Consider the following 15515-nt stretch of genomic DNA (forward strand, 5'->3'; position numbering starts at 1 on the left):
ACGAGTTGACTCACTGGAAAAGACTCTGATGCTGGGAAAGTTTGGGAGAGTCGGACACGACTGAGCGACTGAACTGAACTGAACTGATCATATTAGACATATTATTATAACCCATTTGACAATTTCTCTTTTAATGAACTTTAGTAATCAGTAGCAGCAACATAGCTTAAAGCTCTAAAGTAGGAGAAATAGGGCTTCCCTGGGGGCTCAATGGTAAAGAATCCACTTGCCAATGCAGAAGACACTGGTTTGATCCCTCATCCAGGAAGATCCCACGTGCCATGGAGCAATTAAGCCCATGCACCACAACTATTGAGCCTGTGCTCTAGAGTCCGGGAACTGCAACTACTGAGCCCACATGCCACAACCACTGAGGCCATGCTCTGCAACAAGAAAAGCCACCATGATGAGAAGTCTATGTACTACAACTAGAGAAAAGTCCCCAAAGCACTGAAGACCCAGCATATCCAAAAATAAATAAAAATAAATAAACAAAGTAGGAGAAATAAACTGTACAAGACCCGAGGCTAATGTAGTCTAGTCAAAGCATTGGGAAACACTAACATAAAAGATTAATTGTCCACTGCTCTTTGACTATTTTTTTTCTTTATATTTCAGTTATCAAGATATTAAAGGATGATCTATGAGCATATGTAAGAATTTTTAAGTAGGAAATTTATAATGCAACTTTAGTATCAATCAATTTTTGTTAGGCTGACTACATTTCTGGTAGCCTCCATTCAGTTTCCTCCCATAACATTTCAGTTCAGTTCAGTCGCTCAGTCGTGTCCAACTCTCCGCGACACCATGAATCACAGCACGCCAGGCCTCCCTGTCCATCACCAACTCCTGGAGTTCATTCAAACTCATATCCATCGAGTCAGTGATTACATCCAGCCATCTCATTCTCTGTCATCCCCTTCTCCTCCCACCCCATAACATTTAGGAAGGGCAAAATGGTTCCATAGTTTTGAGACTCTCCATTGGTTACAGAGACATTAGGAAGCTTGCATCCAAGGAAACGATATGAATTAGGCATTTTAATCTCTATTCTGACGTTTTTTTTTCAGAACCACTTGATACATTGTCTCTCACCATCTAGCTGTAAAGTAATAAAATTTATTGGCTCTTAAGATATGCTCATACAGTAATCATTTGTTTAAATTACATAAAACATCATCTATATATGAAGTTTACATATTTTTGGAATGAAGCCACAAAGCACATATTTTGTACTTTTGAAAATAACAATATTCTGTGGCTTGGAATAATACTGTACTGTCAATTTCCCCATTCATCAAATGTATAATGCATACCACATACTCATTGCAGTTTTTTTTTTTTAATCTGCATACAAGCCACCAGGGCCGTTATGCATAGGTGAAAACAAACAGCTATAATTGAAATGATGAAACAGAACAGAAAAGAACTACCTGCCATAAAATGTTTTTGCTCTAGCTTCTTTTTGGGATAAGACATTATCTTCAAATTTTTCTATCAAAATTAGTATATTAGCAGGTAATATATCAGGATCACTTCCTATTATATGAACCATTGATGTCCATTATTCCTTCAGAGTCTAGCAGGGCTATGAGGGGAAGGGAGGGGAGGGGACACAGACATTTGGAAAGGCTGGAGTTAATATGAAATAATGAGGTGGTGGTGGTTGTGTGTGGGTGGGTGGATGGGTATGTGTGTGTGTGTGTGTGTGTGTGTGTGTGTCGGGATGGGGGAAAGCTCCAGGAAGCAGAAGGACAGCTTGAGGGTAGAAAGCACCTGTGGGAAGAAGCTCTGCAAGAAAATCTGGGACTTTTGCCAGAGATACACTTGCTTCCAATGTTGGCCTAGGGCTGGACCCACGAGACATAAATAAGAAAGTAATATAGGCTCATATTTTTCAGATAAAGCCAAATTTTGCATGTAAGCTTTTATGAAGTCCTTTGTTCTGACACAGGAAAGACATAGAATAATTTTGCAGGCATCGTTCATACTCAGGCAAAGGATTTTGCATTTTTCTGTGTTACATAAGCCATATAGTTAGATAAATGCTGGCTCATCTACTAAATAAATATTGAAAATGAAAACTTATTATTACTGTAAATTTCTGTGTAAATACAAATTCTATTTAGTGTGATTCCAGAACTTATATAAAAATGAAGTCACCTTTTTTTTTTTTCTGATAATTGCCCCTGCTATTTTGCCACTGACCACTTTACAAAGGAATCAAATCCAAATGCTGCATTGCTTAGTCAGATTTCATTGCATTTTAAATGGAGATAGAAGTAAAGATACCCTAGGGTATTTGACAGAGTTCACTTTTAGGCTTCTTCCATTTATAATCTAGCTCTAAACTGTATCCCTTTTATTTAGTTTGCTTTATTCAATACATGCTATTTTAGTAACATATAAAATATGTCCTATCCACAACTAGTTTCTGTCCTCTCAAAAAATAAAAGTGATCACTTCATGTTTTATCATAATCACATTTGTATATTTTACCATAGTTAATAGAGAAAGGCTCAAGGCTTCAAATAAATTTGAGAGCATAAATTTAGTATTTATTTAGAATTAGATCATGAAGCAAAATTATTAGAATTTTATTACATTTCATTCTTCATAAATGTTTTATTTTTTCAATAAAAACACTTAGCCTTTCATAAATTAACCATAGCAAACAATAAAGGGATGTCCTTTAGACTGAGACAAAAGACCTTGATAAAAATAATTTCAATCTTGGCTCTCTAACCATATTATCCTAGGGCCTTAATATTAAAGAGCTATCTTCTAACTGGTAATTGAATAGCTCTTCGTTAGTTTCTCCAAAAATAAGAGTTTTTAATCTAGTCTTACAGATTAGGATAGCCTTATGGTTTAAATATATTTTGGAAATTTGTTCCAATACTTAAATTTAAAATGTCTGATATTTTCAGTTACTTAAAACATTTATGATTTTAAGCTCCTAGCAGAAATCTGCTGCTGAAGGGGGAAAATATTAAGAGCTGTTAGTCAGAAAGACACTTATGTAAGAACTGTGACATTGGTTATTGGTTTGAAAGCAAAAAGTCCTTTATTTTAGACTCAAGGCTTTAGAAATCTTCAGTGAGCATTTTCCCCTCTCAGAACTGAGACAAATGGCTGATAAGTGAAATCTCGAGAATGTTCACAGCTTTTCTCCATTCTGTTGCAGCCCTGAAGGTGGTGAGATCCATCCAGAAATCTGTCGGCTCTACATTCAGCTGCAATGCTGCTTAGAAATGTACACAACAGAAATGCTAAAATCTATATGCCTGCTGGGGTCTCTTCAATTTCATCGAAAAGGTATCTCATTTAATATATTGCCATAAACAGTGAGGAATGTTAAACCAAAACATATTTTGCAAAGGCCAATATGTACCATATGTTTGAAAAGTGAAAAGTGAAAGTGAAGTCGCTCAGTCGTGTCCTACTCTTTGCGACCCCATGGATTGTAGCCTACCATGCTCCTCCGTGCATGGGATTTTCCAGGCAAGAATACTAGAGTAGGTTGCCATTTCCTTCTCCAGGGGATCTTCCCAACCCAGGGATCAAACCTGGGTCTCCCACATTGTAGGCAGATGCTGCCTACACACAATTAGGATATGTTCAGGAAATATTTGAAATAAATAAAAAAAGCCTGTATCAGTACTATCAAAATGCATAACAACCCTGAGTATCTTGAACAGAAATTGTGGTAGAAACAGTTCTCAGATTTATTATTTTACCACTAGTGAACATGATTTTGGCTAGAATTAGTGTGGGCAGCAAAACTATATAATGATCTTACAAGGGTAGTAAATGCTATCCAAAACTGCTGCTATGTCCCTAAATGTATTTGATTGCAAGAAGACAAATCACAAATTGTGCCCCAAAGATTTAAAAATAGGGGGAACTCAATAAACAATAGAGTGGCATATCAGTGACTGAAAAATCTCATCCTCTGGTTTAAACTTATAAAGAGACTATATTGGTCTAAAGGACTGAAACCTCCAGAGACGGCAGTGGCTTCAGCATAGTGTGATCAGACTTCTGAATTCCATTCTGAACGATGCTCTGCCTTCTCCTGGGTGTTGGCGTTAACCCTCAAGCTGCCTTCCCCCACATTTACAAACTGTTTCCAACAGTTTCAGTCATCACATATGCATAGAGAGAATTTCTCCCACTACAGATTAGCTCCCTTCCCTTCCCATTCCATCCCTCTGGGTTGTCTCAGTGTTCTGGCTTTGAGTGTCCTGCTTCATGCATCGAACTTCGACTGGTCATCTACTTCATGTGTGGTAATATACAAGCTTCAATGCTTGTCTCTAAAATCATCCCACCCTCGCCTTCTCCAGAGAGTACAAAAGTCTGTTCTTTATATCTCTGTCTCATTTGCTGTCTTGCACATAGGGTCGTTACCATCTTTCTAAATTCCATATGTATGTGTTAATATACTGTATTGGTGTTTTTATTTCTGACTTACTTCACTCTGTATAATAGGATACAGTTTCATCTACCTCATTAGAACTGATTCAAATGTGTTCTTTTTAATAGTTGAGTAATATTCCATTGCGTATAGGTACCACAATTTTCTTATCCATTTGTCTGCCTATGGACATCTAGGTTGTTTCCATGTCCTAACTATTGTAAACAGTGCTGTGATGAACATTGGGGTACACATGTCTCTTTCAACTCTGGTTTCCTCGGTATGTATGCCCAGCAGTAGGATTACTGGGTCATATGGCAGTTCTATTTCCAGTTTTTTTAAGGAATCTCCACACTGTTCTCGGAGAAGGAAATGGCAACCTGCTCCAGTATTCTTGCCTGGAGAATCCCATGAACAGAGGTGTCTTGTGGGTTACAGTCCATGGGGTCACAAAGAGTCAGTCACAACTGAGCAACTAACACACTCACACACACTGTTCTCCATAGTGGCTATACTAGATTGCATTCCCACCAACAGTGTAAAAGGGTTCCCTTTCCTTCACACCCTGTCCAGCATGTATTGTTTATAGACTTTTTGACCATTGTGAGATGGTACCTCACTGTGGTTTTGATTTGCAATTCTCTGATAATGAGTGATGTTGAGCATCTTTTCATGTGTTTGTTAGCTATCTGTATGTCTTCTTTGGAGAAATGTCTGTTTAGTTCTTTGGCCCATTTTTTGACTGGGTCGTTTGTTTTTCTGGTATTGAGCTGCATGAGCTGCTTATATATTTTTGAGATTAATTCTGTCAGTTGCTTCATTTGGTGTTATTTTCTCCCATTCTGAAGGCTATCTTTTCACCTTGCTTATAGTTTCCTTCATTGTACAAAAGCTTTTAAGTTTAATTAGGCCCCATTTGCTTATTTTTGCTTTTATTTCCATTACTGAGAGGTGGGTCAGTAATCTCACTGTGATTTATGTTTTCCTCTAGTTTTATAGTTTCTGGTCTTACATTTAGATCTTTAATCCATTTTGAGTTTATTTTTGTGTATAGTATTAGAAAGTGTTCTAGTTTCATTCTTTACAGGTGGTTGACCACTTTTCCCAGCACCACTTGTTAAAGAGATTGTCTTTTCTCCATTGTATATTTTTGCCTCCTTTGTCAAAGATAAGGCATCCATAGGTATGTAGATTTATCTCTGGGCTTTCTATTTTGTTCTATTGATCTATATTTCTGTCTTTGTGCCAGTACAATACTGTCTTGATGAGTGTAGTTTTGTAGTATAGTCTGAAGTCAGGCAGGTTGATTCCTCCAATTCCATTCTTCTTTCTCAAGATTGCTTTGGCTATTTGAGATTTTCTGTGTTTCCATACAAATTGTGAAATTATTTATACTAGTTCTGTGAAAAATACCATTGGTAGCTTGATAGGGATTGCATTGAATCTATAGATTGCTTTGGGTAGTAAACTCATTTTCATTATACTGATTCTTCCAATCCATGAACATGGTATATTTCTCCATCTATCTGTGTCATCTCTGATTTCTTTCATCAGTGGTTTATAGTTTTCTATGTATCGGTCTTTTGTTTCTTTAGGTAGATTTATTCCTAAGTATTTTATTCTTTTTGTTGAAATGGTGAATGGGATTGTTTCCTTAATTTCTCTATTTTCTCATTGTTAATGTGTAGAAATGCAAGGGATTTCTGTGTGTTGATTTTATATCCTGCAAATTTACTATATTCATTGATTAGCTCTAGTAATTTTCTGGTGGTGTCTTTAGGGTTTTCTATGAAGCGAATCATGTCATCTGCAAACAGTGAGAGTCTTACTTCTTTTCCAATCTAGATTCCTTTTATTTTTTTTTCTTCTGTGATTGCTGGGGCTAAAACTTCCGAAGTATGTTGAATAGTAGTGGTGAAAGTGGACACCCTTGTCTTGTTCCTGATTTTAGGGGATATGCTTTCAATTTTTTCCCATTGAGGATAATGTTTGCTATGGGTTTATCACATATGGCTTTATTATGTTGAGGTATGTTCCTTCTATGCCTGCTTTCTAGAGAGTTTTTATCATAAATGGGTGTTGAATTTTGTCAAAGGCTTTTTCTGCATCTATTGAGATAATCATATGGTTTTTATTTTTCAATTTGTTAATGTGGTGTATTACATTGATTGATTTGTGGATATTGATGAATCCTTGCATCCCTGGGATAAAGCCCACTTGGTCATGATGTATGATCTTTTTAATGTTTTGTTGGATTCTGATTGCTAGAATTTTGTTAAGGAATTTTGCATCTATGTTCATCAGTTATATTGGCCTGTAGTTCTCTTTTTTTGTGGCATTTTTGTCTGGTTTTGGTATTAGGGTGATGGTGGCCTCATAGAATGAGTTTGGGAGTTTACCTTCCTTTACAATTTTCTGGAAGAGTTTGAGTAGAATAGGTGTTAGCTCTTCTCTAAATTTTTGGTAGAATTCACCTGTGAAGCCATCTGGTCCTGGGCTTTTTTTTGTTGGAAGATTTTTTATTACAATTTCTATTTCCATGCTTGTGGTGGGTCTGTTAAGATTTTCTATTTCTTCCTGGTTCAGGTTTGGAAGGTTATATTTTTCTAAGAGTTCATCCATTTCTTCCAAGTTGTCCATTTTATTGGCATATGTTTGCTGATAATAATGCAGATGCTGATTGCAGCCATGAAATTAAAAGACGCTTACTCCTTGGAAGGAAAGTTATGACCAACCTAGATAGCATATTAAGAAGCAGAGACATTACTTTGCCAACAAAGGTGCATCTAGTCAAGGCTATGGTTTTCCAGTGGTCATGTATGGATGTGAGAGTTGGACTGTGAAGAAAGCTGATCGCCGAAGAATTGATGCTTTTGAACTGTAGTGCTGGAGAAGACTCTTGAGAGTCCCTTGGACTGCAAGGAGATCCAACCAGTCCATTCTAAAGGAGATCAATCCTGGGTGTTCATTGGAAGGACTGATGCTAAAGCTGAAACTCCAATACTTTGGCCACCTCATGCAACGAGTTGACTCACTGGAAAAGACTCTGATTCTGGGAGGGATTGGGGGCAGGAGGAGAAGGGGACGAGAGAGAATGAGATGGCTGGATGGCATCACCCACTCGATGGACATGAGTTTGAGTGAACTCTGGGAGTTGGTGATGGACAGGGAGGCCTGGCGTGCTGTGATTCATGGGGTCGCAAAGAGTCGGACACGACTGAGCAACTGAACTGAACTGATTCTCTCATGATCCTTTGTATTTCTATTTGTCTGTTGTGATTTCTCCATTTTCATTTCTAATTTTGTTGATTTGATTCTTCTCCCTTTTTTTCTTGATGAGTCTGGCTAATGGTTTGTCTATTTTATTTATCTTCTCAAAGAACCAGATTTTAGTTTTATTTTTGTTATAGTCTCTTTTGTTTCTTTTTCACTTATTTTTTCTCTGATTTTCATTGTTTCTTTCATTCTACTAACTTTGGGGTTCTTCATTTTTTCTTTTTCTAGATTATGTGTAAAGTTAGGTTATTTGATTTTCCTCTTTTTTTTGTGGAGAAGGAAATGGCAACCCACTCCAGTGTTCTTGCCTGGAGAATCCCAGGGACAGGGGAGCCTGGTGGGCTTCCGTCTATGGGGTCACACAGAGTCGGACACGACTGAAGTGACTTAGCAGCTTGTTTTTTGAGGTAAGCTTACATCGCTATGAACCTTCCTCTTAGCACTGCTTTTACTGAATCCCATATGTTTTGGGTTGTCATATTTTCATTTGTTTCTATGCATATTTTGATTTCTTTTATTTCTTTCATGATAATAAAAAACACCTAGATTCTTAACTGATCATTTCATCTGGCTTGCACTGCCTCCTGTCTTCACTGTCAGTCTCTGACTGGTGCCCTTCTCTGCTTCTTCCTTTAAAAATATAAGCTCCTGCTCCCTGCTCTAGCACCTTACTGTAAAACTCTTAAAAGAGTATACCTAAGAGCATCTTTGATTTCTCCTCTTTGTAGGATTAAGTCTCTATTTGGATTTCTATTTTATTCTCCTAAAGTACTACTTAGAATGTAAATCCTTAGAAAATGTGCTACAAAATTATCCAGGATAAACATGGAGATGAACGGATCCTGTCCAGGACCCACTGAATCAGAATCTGGGGGCACTCCAGGTGATTCTGAAACACAGTGAAGATGGATAACCATTTAGCTACCCTTTGAAACAAAAGGAAATAACCCCATTGTATGTATAAAAATGGAAACTTCCAAACTCTTACCTGGCTATTCTTACTCATCTAAGTACATACATGTTGTAAACTTTCTTCTTTATCAACACTAGAAAGAAATTTGTCCACCAAGATTTAAGATGCCAGAAAATACACTCTTTATCCAAACAGTGATAGCTCTAGTGTAGCCTTGGGCTAGGAAGGGTCTAGGAGATCTCACAAAGTCCCTTCCTGAAATAAAATACATTTGACCCTTCCAGATTCAAACAATGGCAGATCATGCACTATGCTTACAATCTGTGGCTGTTTGAATCCATGGATATGGAACCATGGATATAGATGACTGACTGTGGGACTTGAGCATCCATGGATTTTGGTATCCAGGGTATGTCCTAAAACCAACCACCCCACCTCCCCACACATAGAGATACTGAGGGATGAGTGTAGTCCTCAGAATCTTAGGGGAATGGTGATTGCCATTCTAGTCTGTAACATTCAATCTCTTTCTGTTTAGAATCTCTTTCTGGTATGTTTCTTTTAATGCTATGCTATAGTAAAAATTTATATTTTGGTAACTATTAGGTTAGCTAGTTTCTTCTTCCTGCTAATTTTTTATTACAGGTTGGCTAATTTGTTATTACAGGTTCTCTTATTTATTCTATTTCATCAAGGCGGGGGGAAAAGGAATTGCAATTGAGTCATTATTTTGGCTCTATATGGTTTCTGGTCAATTTTTTGTTGTGATTAGATTCTGAAGCCAAATTATTTTGCAGTTATCTGTACTTTTAATTTATTTTTATTTCTAATTACCTCCCTGACTGCTAAGTCCAGAAAGGATTGTATTATCACGTTTAGTTTTACTATTGTACTGAGTAGTCATGTGTTTATTCTTTGGAGGAAAAGGGCACACAAGGTTACTGCAGGGGTGAGGAGTACAGTTTGTTTCTGGGAAAAACTAAGCCTCAAATCATTTTAAAGCTTCTGCAGGGAGCTTGAATTTAATAATGAAGATTGTCCTCTGTCAATTAAGCAAATTATAAGTATCCTTCGTTAACAATATATTCAGTGGCTCTTCATGCTTTCTGCATACCCCATGTTTCTAAATTTTTGCTGTCTCATAAGTCTGATTGGTACAATCTACTTAGAAATCTTTTATAAGATCACATTATTGCCAAAAATGAAGACAAACAATGCTAAGATGATTGTCCTATTTCATGGCCAACAAAATTAAAGTAAATTACAGAAATATGAGGTAAAAATACACATTTAATAAAGGCTATTAGATTATGCTATACAAGTGTGGTTCTGAAAAACTGTTATGAGAATATGACAGATAGGAATAATTTTAGGCATTGTATAGCCTCATATTCTAACAGTTTTAAGTTGTAGATTGCACTATTATTTGACAAAGTCTAATTTCTGTGTTTATAGTGAAAAAATAACTGCTCTCACTTCTTCACAGTTAATTAGGTAGGAAATCTTTTCTCACAACTGAATCCATGTATCACATTGACCATTAATGCCTGTTTCCTGACACCAGATAAAATGAGACCTCAGGATTCATTCACTCCAGTGGCAGAAAGCGAAGCCAGGTGTCTAAGAGAATTCAACAATTCTGCTGTTTTGCCCACAGCTTTCCTCTCTCCCATTCTACTCCCAGTTAGTCAGTTTTCACAACATTCCCATTCTGGAAGAAGCAGAGATGAGAGAACACTCCAGTGCAAGCTCCCTTCACATGTGAACTTGCTCTTTCCGTTTTTATGCTCAATTCTCCTCATTCTGTCAAGCACTTTCTCTGACTCTGCTCCAACCCTCTGCCATCGCTTACAGTCAGATTTTCCCCAGGTCCTTTGAGGTATACCACTCTTCCTTCCTTCTCTTAAGATCTAAAATAAGATGGATTCTTCCCCTGTATTGTGCCACTAGGATATATACAGATAGAAAAAAATGCAGAGGAAATGTAATCACAAAAAGGAAAAGAAGAGAGAAATGTTGAAAGTTTAAAATTCTTAATTCAAAGTCTAGTAGGAGTTGAGAGATCAAGATGCTCTAATAAGAAATTAATGAACAGCCATCCATCCAGCAAAAACAGGATAAGCTCAAGACAAAGAATAGCATATGAGCAATAAAGACTCCTGGGTATTCCATTTCCTATTAAGGAATGTAAAGAAAATGACCCACACCAATAAAAGAAACAAGCAACATAAAGCCAGAAATAGAGTAGAGCCACAAGCCTTACTTTCCAATGTAATGAGGCTGTTGATACTGAAATAGAACATTAGGTTAGAAGAAATGAAGTGGGATAAATCTTAAAATAGATTATGATTCAAATTATGGGTGGACATGTGCATTTGTCCTTTGAACAAATATTTATTGAGCACCTATCATTTGCAAGGTACTGGGAAACTGAAATTATCAGGACTACAGAGATAGATTTGTGTTCTTGTTGAGTATATAGTCTCGTGCAGAGACATAGGAGGGGAAGAAAGTTCTAAAAATCCCAAACACTAATAATTACAATGTCAATAATTAAAATGGAATAGGTGAACTGTGACTGGGTGACTGTTTTAGAAGGGGTGATCAAAACTCTCTGAGGAGACAGAACTTAATCTGAGATTTAACGACAAGAAGGACACAACTTCATAAGCATTTGTATCTAATGCAAAGGACCCAAGACCAGAACAAGTTTGTACTATTTGAAGAACATAAATATAAACAACTTCTGGAATCTAAGGGCAGTCTAACACCATCTATTATTCTGTCTCCTTGTCTTAAATACCAAACAGGGAGCAGGACACCATATTCATCACCTATGGTCAAAGTAGATGTCAGCTGAGGACTAGGAAAATAACAATGATCACAGCTTCCACTTGTTGTGTACCTTCTACTTGCCAGGTGCTTTATCCATGCCATCTTATTTCATACTCAAATATTGTTTTTCCCACTTTACAGATGGAGAAGCTGAGGCTCAAAGAGGTAACTTGTCCGGGGTCACCTAACACATTCATCCCCTTGACTAAGTGTGCGATTGTTCTACCACACCAAACCATTGCCCACTAAGCTACCTTGGAGAAAGGCAAGAGAACATATCAAATGCAGAAATGAAAAATACTAGACTAGCACCATGGGCTGAATTTATTCTCAGATCTGACTGGGATTGCTGTGCATATTTCAAGACACCATGTTTAATGAATTGCTAAAATTCATTGTGCATTTTATTTCTTACCAAAAGAAGTTCAGAGTTACTTCTAAGATAGGAGGGAACGTGAACTCCATCAATCACTTAATTATTTACAAAATATTTTGATTTGGGTAAAGAAGTTTAATTCTGCCTAGGAAATGCTTATATTTAGGAAAATAAAATGAAGCTTTCATGTGATACAAAGGGAGCGGGATTTTAGCTATGATACTCATTCTGGGAAAGTTGAAGTTAATTAACTACACAGTTGATACCTCCTGCACGTTGTTCTGCTCTATCTTAGGGGCTGGAGATGGAGCAATGAAAGCCTCACAGGGACCTCCCTTGAACGTGTTTCTGTTGTCTCCAGTGTCCTGTTATTCCGCTTCCTCCATGCAGCTAGGAGACCACCAAGATGACTACTACTCTGGGGGCAGTGATACGACTCGTGTCATACGGAGTGCAGAGGACGTAGGGCAGTGGGAGGGGCTGGGAAGAGGAGGTAGCTTGGTCTCTTCTCTAAATTGGAAAGTGTTCATTTCCCAGTGTATGGGCAAGAAAAGAGCTCTGTTTATGGTATAAGTATTATTTTTCCGCTATATGTTTTATGGCACTATGAATATCTCACCACAATGTAGAAGAGCCTTTGAAACTATTTTTTAATACAGGTAAACAACTAACTGAATTAATATAACTTATTTGTATTTAAATTACATGCTTTTCGGAAATGCAAGGATAAAAGTGAATTACTTAACAGCCTACATTTCCCCACTCCTTTTCACAGTGCATGGAGTTACAAAGCTTCTACCAGTTATGAAAATGCATGAGAACAAGCGTAACCATGTGGATAAGCTTCCACACATCTCCTGTAAGCTGTGTTCATTTAGTTGCTCACAGTCAGTACAAAAACCATCCCGGGAGCCTTCCCTAGATACACTATCATAGCAGATAATGTGTCTGGAGCACAGAGGACATGAGAAATTTGCCCCTGCCATCAAGGAAATGATAGTGCAGTGATATCATATTTGCTCGGAGAAGATTGTTTTGTTTTGATTCCTAGGGAAATTCACACAAATGAATAAAGTTGACTACAGCGGACATCAGAGGCCAAACTCAGGGTCTCCAAGGGGATGCTATGGCAGTGCTTTCTACTGTCACTCTAGGCTGAAGACGGAGTGGCAGCAAGAAGGAGTGGAGGGGAGGGAAGAGAGAATAGTAAGAGAAGAAAGAGAACGGGAGACGTGAGGTCAGGAGTAGGAAAGAAGTCTCCAGAGTGGAGGGTGATAAAGGGGCCACTTCTCTAAACAAAAGACCCCAGCCCAGTCTTCTGGGGCTAGTGAAGTCCTAGGACTTTGGAGGTGGAAGGAGCTCTGTGGGACTTTTGAGACTGTCCCACAATCAGATGTGTTTTTGTTCCTCCTCAACAACTGGCCATTTCTCACGAATATAAGAATAACCAGTTTTCCAAACTGGTATGTGCTTCATGGGTGGTTTCCTTTTTCTCAAACATGCCTGTTATAGTATCCATAAACAGGCTAAAAATACATGGAAATCCCAAAGGAGCTGAAGGCCAAAAGCTTTGCACAGCACTGAGGAAAGTGGCCAACTTTTTGATGTCTTGGTTCTCAACAGGGTGAAGCCAGCTTAGTGTGATTTTAAGGTGCTCTAAAGGCTCTCCCTTCTCCCCTCCCTCCATCTCCTCCCTGAGAAAATATTTGTTCACTGAGGCCTGAAATTGATTTTTCAGGGGACAGAGTTTTTCATTTCATAATAAAAAAAAAAAAGATTTTAAATGCATAGTCACTCTCAGGCAAAGTAAAACTTTGACTTGAAGTTACCATCTGGAAGCAGCCTGACGCTTTTCCTAAGAGCAGCGCAGACACCATCTGAAGTGCTCCTTCTAAGGATCCCTGGTCAAAGTGGGGAAGCTGGGCATGCAGAACTCAGATCTGCCACTGTCTAGGTGTGTGGGGCACTCCCCTGCTGACTTTCTGATGGGGTTCAAAAGAACATCTAATCTCTCCAACCTCAATTCTAACCAGCCACCCCACCCCATCTGACCCCCAAACCCTGCTGGCCACACTCAAGGACTCGAACTAACCTGAATTTGGAAGTTCTTTCCAGTTGCTCCCTCTGCCTGTAACATACTGTCCACCCTACCCTATCCCACAACCACCCTTTTACATGTCTACCCCTGTGCTTTCTTTGAGTTGAAAGTCAGATGGGACTTCCCTGCAGAGCGCTTTCCCTGGCTCTCCATGGCTGGACCTATGCCCACCCAATGTGTTCCCCAGGCACATGTTAAATTGAGGGGTAGACATCTGATTTGTCATCTGTTGTCCTGTCTAGAATTGATCACTTTGAGTGTGTTCACCATTACTTTCAGTTAATAATTATTGAATAAGCAAAAGGAATTTGCTTTCATTCTGTTGTTGAAAGAGAGAGAGTGTACCTGGAGAAAAAGAAGCTTGTCCAGAGATGTTGGACTTAGTACCAGCAAAAGATATAATGAACAGAGTAAATCCATATTAGTTCTTGTATTTGTCAGGGTAGGGTACCAAGTGTATGAAACACCACCAAACCTCAATGGATCAGAATAAAAGAGTTCACTCTTTACCCATGTCAAAGTCCAGCCCCAGAGCTGGGGTGGGCTGGGCCCTTTGCTCTTTCCATTCCCCACATCCATCCAATGGTCAGGGGAGAAAAGAAAGCATAAGGGTTTCTACGGGAGAATTTTTAGAAGCTCATCTGGAAGAAGCATACATCATTCTTATTCAGAATTCATTTGCCAAAACTCTGTCACACAGGCAAAAAAAAAAAAAGGAGGAAGAGGAAAAAAAAAATAGAGTTCGGCAAACACAAAACAGTCTCCCATGGCCCTGAAAAACAAGGAAGGATGATTTCAACAAACCAGAAATTGAGGAATTTCTCAAAGCTCAAAAGCAATGGAGATAGGATTGGTGGATATAAAGGAAGAAAGGAAGCCAGAGCCGATAAGAAACTCAAGGAGAAACAAAAGAAATTCATGCAGGAGAAAAATACTACAAAAATAAAATTGATTCCAGAGATACTTCAACCTAAGAGTCAACAAATGCAAATCACAGGAAGGATTTCTGGAAATGCTGTCAGGGAAATGAATGTTCGAAACTGCATTCAGGAAGAGCTGGACTACCTCACACTGAGTAACTGAGATAGGCATTGCTTGCCACAGGAGGACACCTGCTGTGAGTGTCAGGACTGGGCGGCAAAGCAGAACAGAGGGTGAAATAACCCGAATCCTCCATGAGGGCAGATGCAGAACAGGAAAGAGAGCACAAGACTGCAGTGTTTTTTCTCAGGCTAAATTGACCCACCTATCTCTTTGGAGTAGAACTTGTAAACAAGAAACTCAAAGCAAACACGGGACTCAAGAAATAGGATGTGTACCCAAGTCAGCTTATCAGTGGAGATGAGAAGCACCCAGAAGACAAGCTGTAGACATGCATTGTCCAGCCAAACACCTGCTCCATTTCTAGTCACCAGAAGAAAGATGTTCAACAGAATGATAGGCAAACAGAAAAACCAACACCCTTAAAGGGATGTACCAAATGGCAATATGCAAACAGGTAATGCTTGATGAACAGATTTTAAGTAGAAACAGATGAAGAATTTAAAATATAAATGTAATTAATAGTTTCAGAGACTTATTTTAGGTCTGTCACACC

General features: G+C 38.4%; 1 protein-coding gene across 5 annotated transcripts in view; it reads left to right on the forward strand.

The window, feature by feature from the left end:
• Positions 1–15515, forward strand: part of RGS7BP (regulator of G protein signaling 7 binding protein) — a 111192-nt gene that overhangs the window by 67280 nt on the left and 28397 nt on the right. For all 5 annotated transcript variants that reach the window (XM_088827725.1, XM_055422002.2, XM_055421998.2 and 2 more), the window contains exon 3: positions 3188–3318. In XM_088827725.1, coding sequence (XP_088683851.1) covers positions 3188–3318 — 131 coding nt within the window. The remainder of the gene's footprint in view (positions 1–3187; positions 3319–15515) is intronic.

Source organism: Moschus berezovskii, chromosome 18 (genome assembly GCF_049115385.1).
Source record: "Moschus berezovskii isolate FMDL1 chromosome 18, NW_MosBer_1.0, whole genome shotgun sequence".
In the NCBI taxonomy this organism is placed as follows: Eukaryota; Metazoa; Chordata; class Mammalia; order Artiodactyla; family Moschidae; genus Moschus; species Moschus berezovskii.